This window comes from Oxyura jamaicensis, chromosome Z (genome assembly GCF_011077185.1).
Source record: "Oxyura jamaicensis isolate SHBP4307 breed ruddy duck chromosome Z, BPBGC_Ojam_1.0, whole genome shotgun sequence".
Lineage (NCBI taxonomy): Eukaryota > Metazoa > Chordata > Aves > Anseriformes > Anatidae > Oxyura > Oxyura jamaicensis.
The window spans coordinates 79,399,498-79,414,481 of record NC_048926.1 but is presented as its reverse complement, the minus strand read 5'-3'; the positions used below and the strand labels follow the sequence as shown (position 1 = coordinate 79,414,481).

At 36.7% G+C, this 14,984-nt stretch overlaps 1 protein-coding gene across 6 annotated transcripts in view; it reads right to left on the bottom strand.

Moving 5' to 3' along the window:
* Window positions 1-14,984, bottom strand: part of ADGRV1 (adhesion G protein-coupled receptor V1) — a 291,563-nt gene that overhangs the window by 185,435 nt on the left and 91,144 nt on the right. For all 6 annotated transcript variants that reach the window (XR_004746216.1, XM_035310214.1, XM_035310213.1 and 3 more), the window contains 15 exons: window positions 14,753-14,919; window positions 14,520-14,663; window positions 13,940-14,047; window positions 13,202-13,454; window positions 12,455-12,577; window positions 12,027-12,249; window positions 11,381-11,585; window positions 9,410-9,556; window positions 6,960-7,215; window positions 5,036-5,244; window positions 4,099-4,272; window positions 3,441-3,623; window positions 2,553-2,732; window positions 1,767-1,931; window positions 340-457 (listed from right to left, as the gene is read on the bottom strand). Coding sequence is in view for 5 of the 6 variants with exons in the window: in XM_035310214.1 (XP_035166105.1) it covers window positions 340-457; window positions 1,767-1,931; window positions 2,553-2,732; window positions 3,441-3,623; window positions 4,099-4,272; window positions 5,036-5,244; window positions 6,960-7,215; window positions 9,410-9,556; window positions 11,381-11,585; window positions 12,027-12,249; window positions 12,455-12,577; window positions 13,202-13,454; window positions 13,940-14,047; window positions 14,520-14,663; window positions 14,753-14,919 (2,655 nt within the window). In the remaining variant the exon portion in view is untranslated. The remainder of the gene's footprint in view (window positions 1-339; window positions 458-1,766; window positions 1,932-2,552; window positions 2,733-3,440; window positions 3,624-4,098; window positions 4,273-5,035; window positions 5,245-6,959; window positions 7,216-9,409; window positions 9,557-11,380; window positions 11,586-12,026; window positions 12,250-12,454; window positions 12,578-13,201; window positions 13,455-13,939; window positions 14,048-14,519; window positions 14,664-14,752; window positions 14,920-14,984) is intronic.

The window sequence follows — 14,984 nt, the reverse complement described above, 5'->3', positions numbered from 1 at the left end:
CTTACAGGTCTGAAGCTGGTTTTGATTGTTGCTTCTTCTTGTTAGAAAGTTCTTTTTACACAATGTTAACTCTTTTGTGGTTTGTTTGTTGTTGTTGTTTTACACCTGAACACAAAAGTCTATACCAACAATTAATTTAGAGTGAAAAATTATAACCTAAAATTCTCACTGATTTCTTCAGACCAGTAAACAACTTATGAGAAAAAGACTGACATTTCAAAACTGCTATCAACTGCACGAAACATATTTAGGTACTGCAGACTAAAATAATACAAGTAGACTCACTAGAATTGTTGTACAAAGTGTCTCAAAATATAATGTAATTAATTAATTCTTTACCATTTACAGGGGATATTTCTGCATCACCGGCAGAGACTAGCTGAATGGTAAATGTTTCATTTCCTTCCAGGATGCCGTCTTCTAGTGCACGTATAACAATCAACTTCTGGGATTCAGTCTGGATCACATAAAGATATTTAAGTTGAAAGTAAACAAAATACACTATTATGAAAAAAAAAAAAAAAAGTTTTTCTTTAAGAAATTATGTTTAGTATGCATATATTTAATATATTCTGTAATCTGACTTTTTTAAAATAAGAAATCTCTGATTCAGATATTACATTTTCTTGCAGATTAATACATAGTAAAAATTGCCTCTCAAACATTACATTGCACCCCAGAAATGCCCTGGGTATATTCAACTGAATAGCAATTTAATTATTTTTAAATTATATTCACATGGAAGTTTTCGTCTTAGAGGGAAATTTCTAACCATGATCTTTTCCAACAGAAAGTACATATTCAATATAATGCATAAACTCTAGTAATGTTATTAAGATTATATGTAACAGATCACAACTAATTATTTTCCAATCCACATTTTTGACAGGTGGCAAATGTTTAGAAGAATGTACAAAAAAAAGTAGACACACACATAACACATAACAAACATATGGACATGTTTGTATTCTTGTAAGTATGCACATGTAAGAACTTCAGGAATAAAAGCTACTTCTAAGTCTATCAGCAGAGATGGGCAAGTAAAACTTTGCCAGATACCAGTGCCTTACAAATAAAGTTACATTCCATCTGGTTAAAAGTAAAAGAAATATCAGGTATACCTATCTATTTAATGCAGAGTAGCCTTGTATATGCAGAATAAATTATGCACTATTTTAAAAGACATTTCTTCATTAAATATTTTTGGTAGCCTGTAAAATACAAATATTAAGATGACAACAATATCCAACACTTCAGCTCCTGCTTTAGATCTAAATGAAACTCCTCCTACCCTGAAACTCAGAGTCAAATAACGCTGTCCAATTTGAAAGTCACTTAAGTGACAACAGTGACATTATTTATTTTTTAAATCTGCAAACACTGAACACTCAGTTATCCTTCTTAGCCCTTCAATTTTCCTTTTTGATAGTATGATAATGCAATGGAATAACTGTTTCTGTAATCATTCTTCTCATTCAGTACATTTTTGTTCCTCTTTCCTAATAGTAAAAACAATTCATATTTGAAGAGCCTGTCTTCCTGATGACATTACTGCTTTAAAAGGAGGATGAGAGCTTTGCTTTTCAATCTGAAAAAATGCCAGTTACTGCTAACCCCACTAGTTCAAACTGGCCCTTTGCTGCTGTTACCATATTTAGTAATTCCTCCTTTTACAAACACAAAACAACCATGCAAACACATCCAAGAAGAAGAAAATATTTGTAAATCTAAGAATAGTAGATTGTTTATTACAATATTGGAAATACCTCATTAAAGTGAATGGTACCATTCAGAGGGGTCAGATCATGTCTTGCTGCTTCCTCAAGAATCCATATCACTTTAACTGCTCCCCGTCCTCCTTGACTCCGACTTACAGTGAGCAAAGCAATTGCAGCAGAGTCATCAGGTGTCTGAGGTTCCTTCACTGTCACCTGATGAATAAAGAGGAGGTTTAAGTAAAGTCATCAATACTGATCTGCAAAAAAAAATAATGTATATTTCTATGTATGTGACAACATGAACTAAGGACAAGAGTAAATATCAACAGGAAGATAATAGACATAAGGAATGGGTTGAATTCTGCTAGCAAAGATGAGTCACTCAAGTTATTTTTGTATGCCCTATGATTCAAAACAATTACAATGAGTCACAATCATACACAGCACCAGCAGAATGGAGAGCAGAATCATTCACTGTCGAGCAGTAACATGACAAATGTTTTCTATTTTTTTTTCCAAACTTCCATTTCAATAATACAGGCTATTACAAATCCATTTTAATAATCAACAGAACATGAAAAATCCTATGTGGAACGTCCCGGATTATTAGCACATTGAATTAAAATTTAGTCATGCAGAAGTCTAAGTCTATGCTGCTGTGCTTTCATTGTTGTTATCATCCTACACAGCCAGATGAAGACAAGTACTAATATGCCTTCCATGAAATAATCATCTTCCACTTCAAGGAAAGCTTGCCAAGATCAGTTATGTGTTAATGACACAAACCCACTTTCTTCCTTTTGCAGAAAAGAGTACAATCCAAATCAAACTCACATTCTTTTCTACAAATCCAAATACACCAACAGGGGAGTCATTGGGTGGAATAGCGACAGTTACCAGGATATCATCACCAAGTCTTGCACCACCAGTTACCCTTACTAGGGCAATCTTGAATATTTCAAGGAACTCAACTTCATTGTCATCTATTATTGTAATTTCTATTTCTCCTGCAACCTGGGGAAAAACAAAAACAAACAAACAAACAAACAAAAACTAAGTTTAATTTACAAAAATCTGTTAATTTTTTGAAAAAATGTGAAATGCAAAATAAATTTTATCTAATAATAGATAAAAATACACTGGTTGGTTGTGCTTACTCTACTTGTGTATTTATAATAAGATAACAAAATTTCAAGATTGTAAACCAATCTAAGTCTTGTATGTTAAAACCAGAGGACTGTTCTGGCTTGATAATCAGTAGAACATGCAGGCAGACTATATTGTACTTTAGCCACAATTCTTCTCAAAATGTATATCCTCCTATTGCTTTTCACTTGACATCAACATTTTTTACATACAGAAAGTATTCCCAGGGGAAGCATGATATTTAAAATTGCGCGTAGAATACAACTAAAGGAACACATAGGCTTATTCTGAAAGTTTGTAGGAAAGACGTTATAGATTTTTAGCATAATAGGCTTAATTATTAGAAATTGTGTCACCTCTTGTGAAGGTACCAAAAGACATACATCCCTACCTGGTCAATACTTAGGAACATTCTGTTTATCCATGTCAAAGCACTATAGTAACTCAGAAGAACTATTTATAACCCTAAGGCCACATGATGTTTTCAATGAATGGATGCAAATTGTACTGGAGGAAAATGTGAGAAAATCTTAACTTGCTAACCCAGAGACAATTCAATTTTTAGCAAGTGCATACCTGCCCATCTGCAAATGTAAGGTTTCCAGACGATGGTGTGAAGTCTTCCATGCTAGCAGTTGAATGAATGGCTTCCCAATACAGAGTCGATGTCCCAAATTTCCCAGCCTGTCGAACAACTGGAAGTTTCAGTATATTCTGTGGTGGCGGTACCTCATAACCAGCAACAGTTCCAGTTATATCCTGTAAAATCAACAAGAAACTGCTGAGTGTCAAAGCTTTTACTATGTTTTATTTATTTGCTTGCAGGTAAGAATGAATGAAGAAATATATAATTGCCTGTAAATTGGTCTGATTTTAGCATTGACCCTGCATAGCAAAAGTATGGGTTAAATGACCTTCTGAAGTTCCTTTCAGAATATTCTATGACTTTGATCTTCGCATTTACACCTCCCTTATGAATTTCATACATTAACTGTGAAGAAACGTTCAAGCATGAACTGTTTTGTCTAGTATCTGGTTTATTTGTTCCGGTTCCAGCAGGGGTATTGGACTGTTTTCAAGGTCCCTTCCAATCTCTAACATTATGTGACTCTGTGATTTATCCAGAACAATTTAGTGTCATAAACCCTATAAGAACATTATAGAAAGTAGTCTGAAATTAAGGACTCTCCTGCTGGAATGCAACTTCAAATATTGTTCATTCAGATTTCCTTACCTTTGTAACATTGAAACTAAATATTCCTCTTGCATCATCATTTTCTTCAATTGTTATTTCAGCTATTTCTAACCCAAGCCTCTTCACACTTGGCTGACCTCTAGTGCGAGAATCAACCAGCTGCACATCAGTAATATTGATTATAAATCCTTCCTGTAACTCTGGAACATTGTCCTGGAAAAAATATTTTTAAATGTCACTTTTTTCTATAAAGCACTACAATAAAGATATAAAGTTATAAGGTTTATAAAGTTATAACACATGCAGAAAGATGATCACTTGTAGGTTGCTTACTGTTTGAAAATTCCCAGTACTTGGGATTATATAAGCATTTGTTTGCTACACATCATATGAAAGATAGAGGATATAATTCAGCCTTTGCTGAATTTTAGAAACTAAAGCTGATAGTCAGACCCTGTACCTGTTAAAATGGTAGGAAATACTGCTGGCTGCTACTTCTGTCTCTTATCTGTAAGAAAGCTGGCCAGATTTCAGAGACTAAGACAGTACTTGAAAAGTAATATCTCCATTCTTACTATATTTAAAGAATTTACATATTTTTAGTGAAAAAATAATACATCTCAAACTTCAGAACAAATCTGTTAAGAAGCATTTAAAGTAAAATATATCCTCAAAAAAAAACTGCAACAAGTTGCAAAACCAGCAGGTACCTAAGATATTTACAGTTGTCTCCTCTTTCATTAATATATATTCATTTGGAGATTACAGCAAAGCAAACTACTTGGTTCCTCCCCAGTAGCAAGTACACAAATTATTTGGAAATAAATGACTGCAATTCTTACTAATTTGCAACTATCTGGTGATGCAAGAATCCTTCCTTATCCTCCTCGCCCAGAATGCCATATCATTCTTTTTAAATAGTAGTATCTTTTTCTTAAAAGATATCATAGGCTAAAGTTGTTGTTAAGCTACTCACAGGCAAAATAGTGATCATGACAGAAGTTATTGTTGCATTCTCTGCCATAATGATTGTCTTCTTTTCTATTATATAATCCTCATTCTCTGTTGCTTGGTTGAAGAGGGGAAGCTCAACATTAGGCTTGGCGCTCAGCTGAACTGCAATCTCTCCAACAAATCCTTGTTCACGAACAATTTGTAAAGTAACAGTAGTTGAATTCACTTCTCCTGTTAAAAGGAAGGGGGGAAAATCAAGATGTGATTGTTTTAACTCTTGCCCTGTTTGATTTCCAGCTTGCCTAATTTTACTGGATCTGATTACTAGAATCCACTTCAGCCCTGCTTAGCAATACAACCATACTTGGATAACTCCATGACCCAGAGAAATGAACACGTAGAAGTGGTGTGAGTAAAGACACAGCATGTAAGTTGGGAAAGTATTTCAAGACAGGATCTAGAGGAATAATAATACGCTAAGTATTTAAAGTTTAAAATGCTTGCTACACAAACTTTTATTTCAACATTACTATTTATATTCATTTTTCCTTCAAAACTCCCATCTCATTATTTTCTCTGGACTTTACATGCTTAGAAGATAACTATTAATTCCATACAAAAATATATAAATTTAGAGAAAGCTGTTGTGCTTCTTTCTAATGCTGGAATGAAATGAGATGCACCTATATCACTAAGGCTCAGGTCCCTTTGGGACCTTTTTACCCTTTAGGAAAGAAGATTTACTTTATATACTTATTTTTAAATGAACAACCAAACAACACGTTTAGCTCAAAGTGCTGAGTTTATGACTGGGAAAATTGTAAGAGATAAAAATCAACGGACTTTGTTCTTCAAATCTGTTTCGTCAAAGTAATCACTTGTATTATTTAGATACTACTTCAAAGTTAGCACCCTTTCTGTATGTAATTAAACCCACAACATTTAAAGATGAGAAAAGAAGCTATGCAAAAAAATAAAACCTAAGAACATGCCTTAAATCCTAGCTGAAAGGAAAAAAAATTATCGGGGATGTGGGGACAGGGGTGGGTAACCCCAAGGAATCAAGAATATCCTTTCACAATACCTTCAGGTGCAAAAATAAATAAATAAATAAAGCATCACTAATTGGCTCTAAAATAGAATTGGCAAGGAGGTTTTAGCTGTCCTTTTATTCTGATGGAAAATGTACTTTCCATAGATTTTATTTTTTTCTATGGACAGGATATTAAACTGCCAGCACATTTCAATTGGGCTTTTGAAGTATTAATAGATTATCTTCCCTCTTCTCTCAGCCAGCTGCTGGAAAACCACCATGCTGGAGAGAATGCCAGAGCAATCAGCTGCCTGCACCCCTGGCCCAGCAGGGAGGGCAGAAGCTGAAACACCACTGCAATTCTCCTCTTGGCAAACTGCCTGGCAGATCCTTTAAAATTTCACTTGGTGCCTGGAAGAAAAGCTGACATCATCCAATCAAATGAGGAGCTGACAAGCAGAAAAAGTCCAATTCAGTTTTCTTGAAATATAATTCGCTCTTGTTCTGCTTCCCTTTTTCCCCTGTCCCACAGAACAAAATGTTTCCATTTTTTTACCCAATGCATGAGCAAAGTGTTTTTATGTATATTATTTTAAACAGATTATTAACCTAATCAAATGAGCAAACTTGGCTACGTGGAAGGATTTTATGAGCTAGTGAAATGCAACACAAGATGACAAGATTTTAATAAGTTAGCCCCTACAAAATGGCTAGATAACGTACATATGGGAATTTGACATAGAAATACATAATTAAATGGCATAGTTATGTATTTTTAAGGTATTTCTACTACAAAAATTGTATAGAAAAATGCTACTCTTTAAGACAACCACGTAAACCAATGCTATAAACTTCAATGACATAAACCTTAAAAATCACACATTTTTTCCTTACAATCAAGTAACAGAATTACCTTCTGGCTCTGTGACTTTAACAAAGAGAGAGTCTGCATGCCAGCCAATCACACCATATGGAGAATCGCTAGGTAAAATGGTAAGTACTGCTCTTGCCCTTTTGGGATCAATGACAGCTCCTTTTGTGGCATCCTGAATGCCCACAGTGGTAACGTGAGTGAGGGTGATATCCACAGTCTCTGAAAGCTCTGCAACACTGTCTGCGAGAATTGTCAGGGTGATCGTGGACAGGGCCTGACCTTCTGAAAATGTAATCTGAGGTTGTAGAGGGAGAAATAAAAAAGACAAACTTCTCAGTCATACCAACCAATTTATTCTGTATAGCTCTATCAACAACAACAACAACAACAACAAAAAACACAAAATATTAAGAAAGCATTCAAAAAGAAATATGAGATCCAGAAGAGACAGGCAACATAAAGAGTCACTTTGAAAAAAAGGCTATGTGGTTAAATAGTTTGAAACAAAGATCAGAAAGCAAAAAATGAATTGTCAATCAGAATCGTAACAATCAAAGAGACCAAGCACCCATCTGAGCATAAGTTTGGTGTAATCAAGCTAACTACAGCTATCTTTATTACAAACAGGCACTCAACTCTAGACATCTTTCTTACAGCTGCACTCCAAGTTTAGGAGAAACAGCTCAGTCATTTGAAAATAATTATATATCCTCATTATTACAGAACTGTGAAATGGTTGAGGTTAGAAAGGACATCTGGAGATCAACTAGTCCAACATTTCCTGCTGAGAACAGGTTCACCTAGAGCAGGTTGCTCAGGGCCATGTCCAGACTGCCTTTGAGTATCTCCAAGGATGGAGACTTGGAAAGGACTCGTGAGGATCATCAAATCCAACTCCTCACACCACAGTTCTTATGTTTAAATGGCATCTCCTGTATCATGCCCATCACAGGCACAGGACACAACTCCCCTCCCACCATAAAGGAGGTTGGGTGTATTGGGTTTACATGTCCAGGTTTTGGTATCAGGGAGCTGCAGGGGTGGCCTCTGTGAGCAGAGCCCAGCAGCTGCCCCATATCAGAGAGGAGCCAGCTCCAGCTGCTCCAAAAGGGATCCGCTGCTGCCCAGAGCTGGGCCGTGAGCAACATTGGTTGGGCCTCTGGGTGAGCAGATTGAAGAAAGGGGGAAAACAAACAAACAAACAAACAAAAAACAACAACCTTCTGTGCCACAGCAGCTGGGTGAAGAGATGTGAGAGGAACTTTATTTATTATACTACTGTTATCTCAACCCACAAACTTTTCCATCTTTTTTCTATGTCCTGCTGAGAAGGGAGGAGTAAGAAAGCAAAGGAGTGGAGATATGGCAGCCAGCCAAGGTCAACCCACAACTTATAAATATATCAGAAGTATGATGAATGCATAATATGTAACGACATCACTGCTAATTTAAAAAATGCCTAGTCAGCAGTGCTGTTAAAGTTTTTTTCCCCTTATATAAAATGACTGAGGAATGTTTTGTCCATCTTATATTCTTTTTATTTTTCAATTCAAAGGGCCAGTCACTTGGGTCTCTCCCAAAAACAAAGATGTATTTACAAACACTTATGCTACTCCTATTCCAAACTTTCCACTGAATGACATTACACCTGTACTTTCAGTTCTGTCTCTTCCTACCTGCAAAAGTCTAGAGGAAAATCATGCAGCATCCTCTCTAGATTCACTTTAATCTAGAGTGCTCAACAGTATTTAAATTATTATTATTATTTTGCATTCTTGACTTCCCGTGTTGATTTTTCTCTAAATCTTTTTACTGTACTTCAGATGCCACAATGCAGTATGTCCAGATGCAAAGTTTATTCCTACAATCTTTTAGCCCTTTCTTCCCACAGCTGTGGCTTGTGCTATTCCTCTGTAACCTCAAGGCTCACAGGGCTTTGTGCCTTTACAGACGGCCACTGGGTGGAGTCACTTGACTTAAAGAACGCGGCATCTGTCGACCAGAAGGCCTTTCAAGAGCTTAAACTAATCGAAAACACTGGATTTTTATACGGTTAGAAATCTAAACTGTCTCAGAAATAAGCAAAACTGGGACTTGTGATATTCCCCTAGGTCACTGAAACGCTCGGGTGTATTGTTGTCATCAGGAAGAAAAGCAAATGATTCCTCGATTCCCATCTATGCAAATGATGTGACACTGTAGCTGGATCTCACAGCACGAAGAATGGATGATAGGAACAGAATACTACAGATACACATTTCTACTGCCCAGACAGAATTGCAGTATCCGGTTCTAGAAGAGCAGGAGTGATGCTGTGGTATTATGTGCCAGCCAAAAGTAAGAACTGTCAACATCACAGACAAGGACCAGGAAGCATAAATTAACAGACCAGGACAATCTAATGTGTGCTATCCTTGTTTAGGACCTGCACCTATCATCTGAGGCAATACAGTCAGTGATCCTCTAGTACCAGTGATGTTATTACATACCATTCCAGAAGCTGGGAATACATCACTTGTGCTCCCATTGGCTATCCACTCTACTGTAACTCTTCCATATGTTCCTATTAAGCGTTCAATATTTAAAGTGATTAAGCTGTCCTGTTCCATTTCTTCAACTTGCTTAAATAAAGAATTCTGGAAAACATAAAGAAGCAGAACCGTAAGATTATTTTCTTTTAAATAAAAGTTTTTTTAGGGATCTTGGTATCCAAAGTAGGTTGGCAATATCAGGCATCAATGAACTGGTCTACCATTAAGTAGCCAAGTGCATGTTCATTGATTAAGTGAAGATGACCTAATGAGGTACTCAATACTCCCAGGTTTCATGTATGTCAAGCCTCTTTAACCTAAAGAAAAAAAAATACAAGTTCTAATCTATTTTTTGATTGTAGTATTTTAGGTCAAAACTGTATGAAGCAGGCAACAAATAACTGGAACTTCAAAAGAGATATAAGTTTACTGCTGTTATTTTTCTGTTATCCATCCACCTCACACTAGTTCAGATGCAAGTTTCATTTCAGTGATGACTCTTCTGTTTCATACCTTCAGTATGCATCTACCACATCACTCTCTGGATGTCTTCTACAGTGTTTGCTGATTTAGGAATTAACCAGTCCAGATGCAGCCTTCAGTCTGACATTTTCTCAAAATAAATCAGTTCTGGCAGATTGGCTCACCTCATGACACAACCCAATTAGCATGTTTTTTGGAGGAAAAGGATCTTCTGCGTGTGTTGATCTGCTCGAGGGTAGGAAGGCTCTGCAGGAGAATCTGGATAGGCTGCACCGATGGGCCGAGGCCAACGGTATGAAGTTCAACAAGGCCAAGTGCCGGGTCCTGCACCTGGTGCTCAACAACCCCAAACAGCGCTACAGGCTGGGAGATGAGTGGTTAGAAAGCTGCCTGGCAGAGAAGGACCTGGGAGTAGTGGTTGACAGTTGGCTGAATATGAGCCAGCAGTGTGCTCAGGCGGCCAAGAAGGCCAGCAGCATCCTGGCTTGTATAAGAAACAGCGTGGGCAGCAGGTCCAGGGAAGTGATTGTCCCCCTTTACTCGGCTCTGATGAGGCCGCACCTCGAGTACTGTGTTCTGTTTTGGGCCCCTCACTACAAGAAGGACATGGAGGTGCTCGAGCGGGTCCAGAGAAGGGCAACGAAGCTGGTGAAGGGTCTGGAGAACAAGGCTTACGAGGAGCGGCTGAGGGAGCTGGGACTGTTTAGCCTGGAGAAGAGGGGGCTCAGGGGCGACCTTATTGCTCTCTACAGGTACCTGAAGGGAGGCTGTAGCGAGGTGGGGGTTGGTCTGTTCTCCCACGTGCCTGGTGACAGGACGAGGGGGAATGGGCTAAAGTTGCGCCAGGGGAGGTTTAGGTTGGATATTAGGAAGAACTTCTTTACTGAATGGGTTGTTAGTCACTGGAATAGGCTGCCCAGGGAAGTGGTTGAGTCACCATCCCTGGAGGTCTTTAAAAGACGTTTAGATGTAGAGCTTAGGGATATGGTTTAGTGGAGGACTTGTTAGTGTTAGGTCAGAGGTTGGACTCAGTGATCTTGGAGGTCCCTTCCAACCTAGATGATTCTGTGATTCTGATTCTGTGATTCTGTTTATTGACTTCCCTTGATTAACAAACCAGTAGCATCTATACCATGCTATAAAATATGACATCTGAAAACTGAATTTTTAGTTTGTTGCAAAACCAAGTCAGTAAACTAACATGTTATTCTAAATATAAGGGGATTATAAAAATCTCATAATAGGGAAACACTGTGGAACTTATTTTCTATCATTCTGTGTTCTTTATAATCACATAGCAATGCTACATAGACATTAAAAAATTTCTGACATGTTACTAGAAGACTTTAGAAAAACAATCCTAACACATTCTCCATTTTATTGTTTGTTTCCCATTATTCAGAGATTATATAAACATATATTAATGATTTACCTTATAATTTTTACCTGAGCAAATGCAATGACTCCATAGGCATTATCATTGGAAGGAATAATTATGTTAACAAAACCATGAGCACCAATCTCTGCACCTCCCTTAGGGTTTTTCAGCCACACTGTGAAACATTCTTCCTCCTCTGGGATAGTATCATCAAGGATATTGACAGCTATCACAAATTCCATGTCCCCAGGCTCAAATATCAATTCACCTGAACTAGCATAAAAACACAAATATCAAATAATTATAAATTTAGGATAGCTCTTTAATGATCTTTTAGCATTTTTTCTGGTGCAATTATTGCTTATTTTACTCAGGCAGTAATTTGGGTGAAAGAGAATTTTCTTTACCAAAATGATGATAGATCGATCATAAATTAACTGGGATTAATTATGAAAGCAATTTTATTTATCCTAAATACAAGATTGCTAAAAATGAAGTCATGACTGCAAGTTCTCTCTTACCTCATTTTAAAAATCAATTGTAGGCTGCTTGCTCCACTGCAGCTTATCTTAAACTGTGAACAAAATCTCTTTAGCACTAATGAAATAGGCCACCATACAAACAAACGTAACAGTCTCCACTAACAAAAATGAGTATCACAGAAAAAGAAACGCAAGGTGTCTCAGACAACTTATATAAACAAAAAAAACCTACCTAGGTATAAAATCTGACTGGTTGGAAATGGTGGTCAGTTCATAAATCTGTGAGCTGGAGTTAACGGACAAAGCAATCAAGCTCTTGCTGATGTTCAGAGACTGCGCAGTAACTGAAGTGATATGATCTGCATATGGGGCTTCCAGCATTATAGAGAACTGGTTCGCTTCAGAGTTCCAAGCATACAGCGTTGTTATATCCTTACCAGCTAGGAGGAGATGGACTACATGGAGCAAAGAGGCAGAAAATAATTTTTTAGTGATATATTTAAAAGTTACTGTTTTAATGCCAGAAGTGCTCTTTGCAGAACACTGACTACACTGACTTTTAAGGCCTGATAAATACATATGAAAAAATAAGGACACGCATTTCTGAAATTCCAGCGTTATATACTAGGATTTGAACAAAAATTTTAATTTAAGTCTTACCTAAACCTGAAGGAGGCATGAAGACATGGATATTTCTTACATCATGGACTGGAAGAGACTGGAAGTGTCTAAAAGTAGACTGCCCTGTCTCCCAGACAAAAATTTCAGAAGAATTTCCAGATTCTACCAAGGAACAAAATGACAAAGCTCACATTATTTTGCTGCCTTTTAGTTAAATCACACACTGATGGCCATTCAAAAGCCAGAGTCTGGCAGCTTTAATTATGAAGTGAAACTGACTGTATTATTTTCCTTATTATTTGGTGCATAACTTCGATGCAAGAACATTAAGACTGACATTAGACAACATCTAATTGCAAAAAAAACTGTGGACTGCAACTTTTTAGTAGCCATAGAGACAAAATGACTTATATAAAGCTTGTAATAACATACACGTGTACTTTGCTGACTAGTGATCTGTGTGTGGCACAAAGCTCAGAAAAGCTTAGAAAGAGTGTGATAAGCAGGTAGATTAAACAGAGTTATTATTTCCCATTGTTACTGGGAAAGCATTTCATTTGTTTTGTAAGTATTTGAGAACAAGCACAAGGCTTTTATTTTCTGAGAGAAAAAGTAGAGATTACTTTCACAAAATACTTACTAGGGTTGAATGCTTATTGAGTACTGTCACCCCCCTTCCCCCCCGTGATTCCAATACCTTTCTAAATTCCCTTACCACAAGGACCTTTGCTATCAAACAAGCCATTGTATACTCAGCAAACTCATTCTTTGTTTTCTGCTAAATACCTTTTGCAATAATTACAAAGATATCAGATCCAGAAATCCAGGACTCCATATGCTTTATTTCCTTTGCTGGTACTTGATGAAGCTTCCTAAACTCATTGTTCAACCACTGATACAAGAGCATGTTTTCGCTGGTATTTGACAAAGAAACTAACAGGTATGTAAAGCCTCCTCTAGGAAACAGGGCTATGTCCACAACTCCATAAAGTGGAAGCTGATGATGCAGCACAAATATGTCTTTATTCCACTGGAAAACCTGTGGAAATACAAAAATCTTTTCTTTATATATTCATAATTAGCACCAAGAGAACTGAAACTAAATGACATGCCAAAAAACTGGGAAGATCTTTGGTGAACTGAATTCCTGTATTCTTAGGTGGACTGTACTTTGAAGTAGAAGCCCTCTGGTAAGTAACCACTAATTAACCCTACTGCGAGAAGCTGTGTCTGCTCTTCAGAGGAACAGATTTATGTTCAGAAGCTACTTCTTTGTTTACATGCTACATTTCAAAACTGAAATAACACTAGCAATAAAAACAAACCATATGTAAATTATACACTCAGCTAGAGAGTATTTGTACATCGAAACAAGTCTGGATATTTAACTGTTATAAATTTCCAATAGAAACAAAAATAATTTGTCAGAAATACATGCTTATAGATTTACTTCCTTTCATTATCCTTTCAGAACTAAACAAACTACCCACATTAAAGCCAGAGAAGACTGAAGAATATTCAAACCTGGATGGAACTGGAACTGTTTGTGTGACTCACAATAACCAAATAGTTTTCTTCCTCCACTGCAAAATGTTTCACATGTCTGGTATCCAGAACAGACAGAGTCTGTATCTGCAAGGGAAATATGTTTATCTATATATATGTATGCAAATAAATACATTTTACATTACATTGTATATAGAGAGAAAAAGTATGAGTAGAATGTTAGGAATTCCGAAATTACACCTTTTAAAACTTCAAATATATATATATATATACATAAGCAGCTAATTTACAGAATTAACATAACTTATCATACATTTTCCAGAAAATGTTCTCTGATTTGATTGCTTGAGAATTTCTTCCCCTACTTCCCAGGTAATCCTCCCTGCACCCTCAAATGTAAACATATAAAAAATGTAAACAATGTAAAAAACTAACTGTGACAAACTTAACATCACTGAAGTCATGTAGTATTTTAGGACACAAAACTAACTTCTGTCACACAGAGTGCTTTTTTCTAAAACATGGCCAGACTGGAGGACTTCCCTTGGCCCCTGCCAACCCAGACTATTTTAAGATTTTAAAATTAAAATACATTTACCCACAACAATCTGTGTCCAGGCATGAATGCATACACACTGTTGTTAGAAGCTCCCTGTGTGGCTCCTCCATGAGTAACCACGAGGTAGGAAGAAGCTCCGATTTGGAAAGACACACAACTTGTAGGATTCCACATACTGAAATTCTGTGAGAAGAATAATAATTTAAAAAGTAAGATTGTGACCTAAATTCCTTATTAACTAGCATGTCTGGTGTTCAGAAACAAACGTTTACCTCAACAGGAACAAATACTCCTTTCCACTGGTAGACAGTAGAAAACAAAGCTGGAGGCATACGTAACAGAACACCATACAGGATTTCTCCTGAAGTAAAGAAACACCAACCAGATGCTGAATCTTCCACAAAACTTTGCAAGACAGATAGGACACTGATACCACCCCCTGCAATATGGTAAAAAAAATAAATTAAATTTAAATAAAAACACTATATACTATTATATTTCTCT